Genomic DNA, 10734 nt, shown 5'->3' on the forward strand with positions numbered 1-10734 from the left:
GTAACATTCATTTGTTGTTTGTCTTATTATGAAAGTGGTGTAATATTTAACTCGTCTACAATTTATGAATGGAAAATTGTACAATCGGTCCATGGACTAGACAAAGATAGTTGCACATACATGCCAAATTGCCAAGTACAAATAATAATAATAGTAAAAGAAAAAAAATTACACATATGCATGCATGCATGCAGAGTAGACAAACATAGTTACACATGCATGAGAGTGAGTAACTGCTTATTGGACAAGTGGAAAATACTTATGTTATCAAAAAAATATTAAAAATAATAATAAAATTTTACTTTGAAATAATGAAAAATATATAAAAGAAAAATTAAAAGTAAAAAATGAAAAGTATCCTATTATATGATATTATGATGTTAATACTTAATGGGAAATGGGCAATTTTTTTTTTTTTTTTTTTTTGATGTTGATTAAGAGTATCTCCAACCGATAGCCGAAGTCAATACAATCTCAAAATCTAATTAAGGAACCTAATCTTGGAAAAAAAAACAAGCAGGAAAGTGACGAATCTTCTCATTAATTTACTACTAAGGTGGCATCATCCACGTTATTGTGTAGCAAATTTAATTTGATGCTAATATGTTTATTTTTATTTTTTTTCCTTTGTAGACTTCTCAGTCGTATTATTATAGTCAATTATTTTGTGGTGGGAAATTAAATATTTTTATTGTTTTAGAGTTTTGGCCTTTTGGGCATCATCAATGAATATGATGTTGTTTATTGTTAACTGGATCGTAGATAGACATGTTTGATTCCAGAATTGCATGTTAGCGTGCAAAACATATCCTATTATATCGGTGGTGAGAAGATAGAAGATCATCTTTATAAGTATCCACTAAATATAATAGTACGAGAGCTTTTGGAAAGAAGCTCAAAGTAAATCCTTGAGGATTTGGTCCAAAGAGAACAATATCGTACTTCGTATTATTATGGACAGTGGACACCGATACAGCAAGAGGTCCAACACGAGATATTCACGCTTCTGCACAACATTGCAGTTACAAGTGTCGGTGTACCAAATCCAGACCTGCCGGTCAAACTATATATTGATATTGACAAGTTTCAATGTCACCTCACTACAAGAAATCAGCTCTCGGGCGACTGAATTACGCGACAGAAGTTACAATCTGTCGCCAAAGAGTCGTCGCAACTCTTAGTAGCTTAACCAAGAGATGGTTTCTTTGCATATGGTATCGGAGCCATGTGCAGTAGTTATATCCACACTTCAAGTTAAAAGGACATTTGTGTGAAGGGGCGTGTTAGAGTATAAAACCGATCTTTGGATTCTAATAACCAGCTTAAGCTTTTGGTTGTGATGGTTTCTTTAGACTCATAACCTCACTTAGCATTAGCGACATGCTCCGTAGAAAGAAATTGTGGGATTCAGCTCAATCGATATACTATTACATTATGACTGAAACTCGTCTGCAGTATTTATTTATTTATTTATTTATTTATTTATTTTTATTTTTTCATCTGCAGTATATTAAATAGCACAACATTAGGCAGGAAAACCGAAGCCTCGAAAATTCAGAGTTTGAAGTTCAGTAAGCCAGAAATGTCATTAAGCCTATAGGAGTACATATCAAAGCCTGAAATGTTGGAGGGCAGATGTGCCGTCGAGTCCTTTGTTCTTATAGAAGGTAGCATACTCTTTCACTGATGTTTCGCGGTACCTTGGTGGGTCTGATTCAGAGACTAGTTCTTTGATGGGTCCATAAACTCGAGTGGTGGGCTGATAACCGGTTGTGAAGAAGGTCGCCACGGATATCCTTGGACCTTTGGTGTTTGCTAATACTCTATGTTCTACACTTTTGAACTTGTCGTTTGTTATCAACTGAAACAAATAATGCACTGTAATATCAGCTACAAGTTTGTCTTCCTTAAGACGGATATGCCCGGCTTAAATAAGAATTTATGTGTCAGCTACTCGTTAATGTGATATGAACTTTTTATAAACTTAAAAGACTGATACTTATGGAGCCGATTTGGATCTTGCATTATATTTCGATTTGTTAGGCCTTATACTAATGGGTCGGATTTGAGAAAAAAGATTGTACATCAGATGTATTACCTCACACTCAATGAGTTTTTGAGTTTTTGTGTATTTTTTTTTGAGTTCTATAGAGTTTATAATTACATTTTAGTTTCATGACGACAAAAATCAAATTTTTCTGAGCTTATATGTAATTTTTTCAGATTAATGTTTAAGTAAATGAACTCAAAAACTTTATAATAAAACTCAAAAATTTTAAATTAAAATTCAAAAACTTTATCTTCAATGCTCAAAAACTATATCATCTGATGTAATACATCAGATGTATAATCTGTGGCCCATAAATATGTGCAAGGAAATTTGAAAAGTGTGTAGTTTGGTCTGAATGGGAGCGAGTTTATGAGACAGTAGAAAAGGAATAAGGAACGAAAAACTTGCCTGTAAAAGGTCTCCGACATTGATCACCAGAGCTCCGGGGGTAGGAGGAACATCAAACCATTGATCGGCAAGCCGGATTTGGAGGCCGCCAATGTGATCTTGCAATAGAACAGTTAAGAAGTCGTTATCGGCGTGTTGAGGGCTTCCCATGGTCAATTCTGGCTGAGGACAAGCAGGATAATAATGCCCTAATACTTGAAGCCCTTCACTACAATGGATATCATTTAGATAGCTTGGCTTCAATCCTAGAATCTCCGAAAACAGTTCAAATAGTGTCTTTCCTAACTTCATCACTTGGTTTGAGTACTCCATTAATATCTCCCTACATGACAATACATAAACAAATCATACACTACAACCATGATAACTCTTGCCTTAGAGTCTTAGACTACGCATGCCCGTTCCTGAGTATTCTGGGGCCCTAGGCAAAACCGTAGATCGGGGCCCCTTTAAAAAAAATTATTACTGAATAATAAAAAAAATTAAAAAAAAACATACAACGTCAATTTTATTAAAATCCATTGTTAACTCGTGGTAGATTGTAATCCTAAAAAACGGGTTCTACGAGCATTTTGAGATGCAAAATCATTGATGATAACATTAACTTCAATGTCTTTCAAAAGTTCCTTCTCGATTGATAAATTGCAACACCATTCAATCGTTTATTTGGCAAGGTAGATTGTAGCACTTTCAATTCAGAATAAAGATCATTTAAGTCAACAGCGGATACGTATATAAGTAGAGTGAAAAGCAATATAACATTCTCTCAATTCATTTTCATCCAATGACTTTAACTTACTTGAATCAAATAAAAATCCAAAAATACTTTCAGAAGTCTTTAGTTGCTCAAATCTGCTTTTTAAAGAAGAAATTGCCATATTAACAACCAAAAAATACTCATGCCTAAATAAATCTTCAGGTGACTCACTGGTTTTGTTCATCGTCTTGATTATTTTCATCAAAATGTCTCTTTCTAATAACACGACGCTTTGTCGGAAGGGTATGTTCTACATCCATATCAAGTGCAATACTTTTAGCAATGTTCATACTAGATGTGAAACCTTCATCTCTAAATATTTCAAAATATGACAACATGCCTTGAACTTGTTCTATAGTGTATCAATTCACATGGACTTAGATTTTAATTTCTTGCTTACCATATATATAACAAACAAAATTTCATACCAGATAACAATATCAAGCAAAAACTCAAAACGCTTCATTTTTCGACTTTGCATCACTACCACAAGAATCGTATAAAACTGACAAAGCCATTCTTATCTGAGGAGCTTGAAATCTAATAGATTTAACACTTTTAATTCGACTCTCCCAACAAGGATTAGATAAACATTTCAAAATAAGTTCAGGAACATTAGCAAGCAAAATTTTCCTTCTTTTTGTATAACAAAAAAACAATGTATACAAGCGTTGAACAATTCCAAAAAATGAAATAGCTCTAGTGCAAGAATGTGTCATATACCTAAGAGCAAGATTCAAATTATGACAAACACATTGCATATATAACGCACTTGGGTTTATTTCAAGTAGACGCATTTAAAATATATTTATTTTTCTTTATTTTTTTTAATATGATTTTTTCTCTTTCCTTATTTCTAATTATACTAATATTATTATAAGCCCTAGACGAATGGGCCCCTTTCTACCCTGGGCCCTAGGCCACCGCCCCTCCAAACTACCCTCAGAACCGGGCCTGAGACTACGTTTATACTTTATAGGTAGGGCTAGCAAGGATCGTGTCTTGAATAAGGACAAAAATAAATAAATAAAATAAAACATAAAAGAAAAGAAAACGCAGGAACTAGGTAGTAAAAACTCGGTCCAAGAGTTCCAATTTCGACCACGTGGAACTTCTTTGTGTAATTGTGTAACGCCTGCAATTGTCTTCCTCATTATCCTACTGATATACTGTACATATCACCACTATGCATAGATGACAGTCCTCTTTTTCCTCTAACAAATGTTTTTTTTAAAAAAAAAAAGTTAAATACGTAATTGAATTGGTTTTTAAAGTTACTTCTCCGTCGCAGTCATTTGTTTGCCTTTGGTGGACCAAATTGACTGTGAATGATTCAATAGCGCATCAAAGACATTCCTAAAAGGCAAACAATCGACTAAGACACATTTAGACACTCCAATATGGAATAGGCAAACAAATGACCGGCACGGAGAGAGTAATGTAATCTTTGTTTTAATCTTATTTAATAAATCTGTATTTCTCTTTCGCATTTTTTTCTACCAGAAAATTTAATTTATATTAATCATAAATACATTTATCAATATTAATAAAAATTATGATGTAAAGATATATAATAAAAATATATGATGTTAAAAAAATTAGGAACCAGGTCTAAATAGGGCTTGATAAAATAACGTGTTCCGGGTGTAATTCCAGAGCAAGTATCGTTACCACCCGTGGCTTGTAGAATGATGTCTTGGGTTGAACCTTTCTTGCTTCTATCGTCCCTCTCGGCCTCTCCTGCAACAATGAACAAACTGAGGGCTTGGCTTTATGCCAAGCGTACTCACTCCGACGCTCAAGTCAGTGAACTTAAAGGATTAAGCCGTGTTGCTTGGCTAGGTATGTATTGTAGAGAGATAAGGGAGATATTACCAGATGAATAGTGTATTTAGGTTCAATTGTTGGATCCTTTCCTCAAAGAAGGTTGAGGAGTATTTATAGGCCTTCACCTTTTGTCACGTAGTGGCCAAGTGGCCAAGTGGCTAGCAGGTGGAAAGACTGATCTACCCCTCGGCCGAGGGACTGTGTGAGCCGGCGGCCATGTTGGCTCACCGCCGAGGGGTCTTGGATATGAGTACGCGGGTATGTGTCCCTTTGGCGGGTTACCATGCCGAGACCCAGGCTGACAGGCCGATGGGCTGCATCGGTTGGGCTGTCTAAGCCGTTGACTTGCTGTAGGTATCTTTGACCTTGCTCAGTATGTTGACTTGGTCAGCGGTGCAGAATATGCCCCATCAATTTGCCCCCAGCGTAGTCTATGCCGTGGTATGGGCTCCGATGTGTGTTGAGCGTATATTCTGCGCAAGTACAAATTTTCTGCCCCGGCTTCTTTTACCTCGGTTTGGTTCTGCTTAGGCCGTACCCTATCCCCCCTCCACATGGATGTGTAATGGACATCCGATGTGGAAAAGAGAGAGACGTTGGCGAGACCAGGGGTTGAGAGTGGACCGTTTGGCAAGTAGATACCAAGGAGCGTGTTGAAGAAGATACGTCGATTGGCATTCTCATCAAGGAGCGTGTCCCAACCGCCGTAAAACATGTTAGCGTATCGGTCGTTGTGGCCCCGCTTTGCTTCCGGCCTTGGCCGAGGGAATCGGGGTTACGGCGCGACAGCGTTCGTATCTATAGACCATTATTGATTGCGTCCTCGTTCACGCTCGGTCTTAATTCGCCGAGGTGTCAGATTTGCGTCTCAACGGTACTTATACATTCTTAAGCTCGGTCTTAATTAGCCGAGGGCAAGTCGTGGTTCCCTCGTCACTCTCGGTCTTAGTTAGCCGAGGTGATCGAGTTTACGTTCTGACTGCCGTTGTAAATATCTAGGCATATCGGCTCGTTCCCCCGTCGCCCTCGGTTTTAATTAGCCGAGGTGATCGAGATTTTGGCTTGATTGCATTTACCGGCTCGTTCCCCCGTCACTCCTGGCTTCGGCCGAAGTGATCGAGGTTTTGGCTCGATTGCATTTACCGGCTCGTTCCCCCGTCACTCCCGGCTTTGGCCGATGTGATCGAGGTTTTGGTTCGATTGCATTTACCGGCTCGTTCCCCCGTCACTCCTGGCTTTGGCCGAAGTGATCGAGGTTTTGGCTCGATTGCATCTTTCGGCTCGTTCCCCCGTCACTCCCGGCTTTAGCCGAGGTGATCGAGGTTTTGGCTCGATTGCATTTACTGCGCTCGTTCCCCGTCACTCCCGACTTCGGCCGAAGTGATCGAGGTTTTGGCTCGATTGCATTTATTGCTCGTTCCCCGTCACTCCGGCCGGCCGAGGTGATCGAGGTTTTGCTCGATTGCATTTACGCTCGTTCCCCGTCACTCCGGCCGGCCGAAGTGATCGAGGTTTTGGCTCGACCGCATTTATTCCGCTCGTTCCCCGTCACTCTTGGCTTCGGCCGAAGTGATCGAGGTTTTGGCTCGATTGCATCTTTCGGCTCGTTCCCCGTCACTCCCCGGCTTCGGCCGAGGTGATCGAGGTTTTGGCTCGATTGCATCTTTCGGCTCGTTCCCCCCGTCACTCCCGGCTTTAGCCGAGGTGATCGAGGTTTTGCTCGATTGCATTTACTGGCTCGTTCCCCGTCACTCCCGGCTTGGGCCGAGGTGATCGAGGTTTTGGCTCGACCGCATTTACCGCTCGTTCCCCCGTCACTCCCGGCTTCGGCCGAAGTGATCGAGGTTTTGCTCGATTGCATTTACGCTCGTTCCCCGTCACTCCCGGCTTCGGCCGAAGTGATCGAGGTTTTGCTCGATTGCATTTACGCTCGTTCCCCGTCACTCCGGCTTTGGCGATGTGATCGAGGTTTTGGCTCGATTGCATTTACGCTCGTTCCCCGTCACTCCTGGCTTTGGCCGAAGTGATCGAGGTTTTGGCTCGATTGCATCTTTCGGCTCGTTTCCCCGTCACTCCCGGCTTTAGCCGAGGTGATCGAGGTTTTGGCTCGATTGCATTTACCGGCTCGTTCCCCCGTCACTCCTGACTTCGGCCGAAGTGATCGAGGTTTTGGCTCGATTGCATTTACCGGCTCGTTCCCCCGTCACTCCCGGCTTTGGCCGAGGTGATCGAGGTTTTGGCTCGATTGCATTTAGCTCCCCCGGCGTCTTGACTGGGTCGGCTTCTCCTAGTGCTCCGTTCAAATTTCTTGGAGTCACATTTTGGGCCCTGGTCTCCTGGACAGTTTCCGCCGCTCTTGTCGGCGTGACAGTGTGAGCGGGCGTACCACTAATTAGGTCCAGGAGTATTTTCAGTTTTGCTACATCAACCACCTGTCCCATGATGGTGACCTGGTTGGTTGGCGGCGTGTCGGGTATTGATGGCATCCCGAACTCCGGTTGGATTACACCGCCATGGAGGGTCCGTATGACTCGGAGTTGTTGAAAGTATCGTCTTGGTAAAATGCGGTTTCGTCGGTTACGACTGCGTCTTGTTGTTTCGACATTTTCTTAGCTCTTTGGGTGGGTTTTTGTTGGTTACTTTTTTTTTGTTTGGGAATGAATGTGACTAGCTTCTAGTGTCTTTCCCCACAGACGGCGCCAATTGTTCCGGGTGTAATTCCAGAGCAAGTATCGTTACCACCCGTGGCTTGTAGAATGATGTCTTGGGTTGAACCTTTCTTGCTTCTATCGTCCCTCTCGGCCTCTCCTGCAACAATGAACGAACTGAGGGCTTGGCTTTATGCCAAGCGTACTCACTCCGACGCTCAAGTCAGTGAACTTAAAGGATTAAGCCGTGTTGCTTGGCTAGGTATGTATTGTAGAGAGATAAGGGAGATATTACCAGATGAATAGTGTATTTAGGTTCAATTGTTGGATCATTTCCTCAAAGAAGGTTGAGGAGTATTTATAGGCCTTCACCTTTTGTCACGTAGTGGCCAAGTGGCCAAGTGGCTAGCAGGTGGAAAGACTGATCTACCCCTCGGCCGAGGGACTGTGTGCGGCCGGCCCATGTTGGCTCACCGCCGAGGGGTCTTGGATATGAGTACGCGGTATGTGTCCCGCCGGCGGGTTACCATCTGCCGAGACCAGTGACAGTAGATGGGTCCATCGGTTGGGCTGTCTAAGCCGTTGACTTGCTGTAGGTATCTTTGACCTTGCTCAGTATGTTGACTTGGTCAGCGGTGCAGAATATGCCCCATCATAACGAAATCAGGAACCAGGTCTTGTAATTAAGTTAAGATGTATATATAAATATTTTAATACAGGAACTAGGTTTAAATAGGGCCGCAGAAACAACTGATAAACATGGTCTTAACAATCTAATGTGTCAGAATTGCAATCAATTAGTGTCCATTTTTGCATCAATCGATTGTTCATTCAAATTTTAAAACTGCAATCAAATTTAATTTGCTGTGAATTTAGTTACTCCATGGGAAAGAAAAAGAAAATCATACCAGAAGTCAAAATGAAAACATTTACTTGGATCTTAAGAACTTTTAATTAATGGTTGATAATTAGATATGGACGAGTTTTGAAAAATATATTTTTTTAAACAGTTCTATAGTTTCAGTTTGTTACTATTAGAGCTAGCCATTAGCACAAGCTAACTGGGCCCGGCCTGCCTTTGGCCCGTTATTTAGGCAACGTGGCCCGACCCGGTCTGGCCTAACCCGCTCTTGACCCGGGCCTGGTCAGCTCCTAAATCTTCAGCTCGGCCCGCAATTTAAAAAAAATTGATAAGGCTCGCGAATCGGCCCACCCTTGGCCCGCCTAAAACAGAACACGGAACTGGCCCAGGTTATATCTCCTACGGCTCGGCCTGGCCCGCCTCACTCACGGGCATGGCCAGGGCCTAGCCAGAAGTGGTCGGTCCGCCCCCTGGCCGAACCTGGCCCGAGAACACCTCTAGTTACTATCTACATCTGTTCGGAACAAGAGTTAGATTGAGTGATAAGAGTTCTCTTACCCCATCCATAAAGTTGGGGTTCGATTCTCACCAGCGACATGATGCGCTCATTTGAACCCAATAAAAAAACTATGTCCATCCGTTCTATACCAGTAGTTTAAGTTTACTTGTTTTTCTCTCGTTGAATAACGTAAACATCAACTATTAACCAGGACAGATGGAGAATAAGGTACGAAAGTTAAGCAATGGATAAAGACACCTACCTACAAGATGTAGGGATATCATCAAGATCAGGAGGAGAAGGAGCCAAGAAACATGAAAAAGAGTCCCTCCAACTTGTAGCCGGACCACTAAACAAATCAAAGTTAGAATTATAAATCATCTTTTTAGTATAATCTCTAGTATAATACCCTTTTTTAATCTCATCATCATCCTCAAAAAACCTCTTAACACCATCCAACATATCATCCAACACACTTTGTGGAATCCCATGGTTCACCACTTGGAAAAATCCCCATGTGTCTATAGCATCTTGTACACACTTAACTGTATCCGTCCTTCGTGTCAGGTTCGTGTCGATCCCACTTAGGTCTATGGTAGGAACACTTATGGTTGTGTTGAGCGTTTTGGATGGTGGAGGACCATTGTGTTGGTGGATGAATATAGGAGGAACGGTTGATATACCGGCATCTACAAGACCTTTAACACCGGTCTTTGTTTCGTCGAAGGCTTTTAGTTGTGCTAAACGTTCATTATTAGTAGAAACCATCCTTTGTTTTGTGAAGAATTGATCAAACTTGGAGTTGAAGTTGATAAAAGAGAACTAGTATGGAAGGATGATGATAGGATAAGGGTGTCATTATAAAATGTTGGAGATATGTTAGGCCTACTCATACCGGTTGGTGTTTAAGACGAATATATCTGTCTTGAAAATTTATTTTATATGATTTTTACAATTTGTATCCAGTCAGATTTGACATATTCGGTAGACGTCGTATGACTTTTTTAATTATGAAATATTATTATTTTTGCTAAAAAAATAGTGAAAAATGAAATGTATTTTAAAACAGAAATAGTGTTTTATAATTTCACAGTCCTATTAAATGGTGTTAATAGTGGGCAATTTGATTTTTTTTCATTTTGTTGGCCAGAGTATTCCCAATCGACAGTTAAGATAATTCCCTTATTAAAATCTCATAAAGGAACCTAATCTTTGAAAAGCAAGCAAGATCAAAGTGACAAATCTTCTCATTTTACTATTTTGGTGGCATCATCTATGTTATTGTCTTTAGGTAATTTGATGCTAATATGTTTTTTTTCCTTTGGAGACTTTTCTGTCCTATTATTATATAGTCAATAATTTTGTGGTGTGAAATTAAATATTTTCATTGTTTAGTGTTTTGGGTTTCATCAATGATGTTGTGTCTAGTTAACTGGTTAGTAGATAGTAGACCTGACAAACGGGTCGGATCCCGGGTCGGGTCATACGGATCGCGGCAGGATACGGGTTGGGTCAGATACGGGTCGGGTTATACGGGTCACAGGTCGGGTTAGGGTCAAAATACGGGTCAACAAATAATTTTTAACGTCTTTTTTAAACGATTTTTTTAATTTAAAAAATATTTTTTAAAAAGTAAAACATATTTAAAACTATTATTTTAATCATATTCAACATTTACATTAA

At 40.6% G+C, this 10734-nt stretch overlaps 1 protein-coding gene across 1 annotated transcript; it reads right to left on the reverse strand.

The window, feature by feature from the left end:
* Positions 1-1528: 1528 nt before the first annotated feature.
* Positions 1529-10134, reverse strand: LOC141606537 (1-aminocyclopropane-1-carboxylate oxidase homolog 1-like). The gene is made up of 3 exons (XM_074425697.1): positions 9314-10134; positions 2459-2780; positions 1529-1861 (listed from the first exon to the last, which is right to left on the reverse strand). Exons 1-3 carry the CDS (start codon positions 9817-9819, stop codon positions 1610-1612), a joined length of 1080 nt encoding a protein of 359 aa, XP_074281798.1. The 5' UTR covers positions 9820-10134; the 3' UTR covers positions 1529-1609.
* Between the last annotated feature and the right edge of the window lie 600 nt (positions 10135-10734).

The sequence above is a fragment of the Silene latifolia genome, chromosome 10 (genome assembly GCF_048544455.1).
Source record: "Silene latifolia isolate original U9 population chromosome 10, ASM4854445v1, whole genome shotgun sequence".
NCBI lineage: Eukaryota > Viridiplantae > Streptophyta > Magnoliopsida > Caryophyllales > Caryophyllaceae > Silene > Silene latifolia.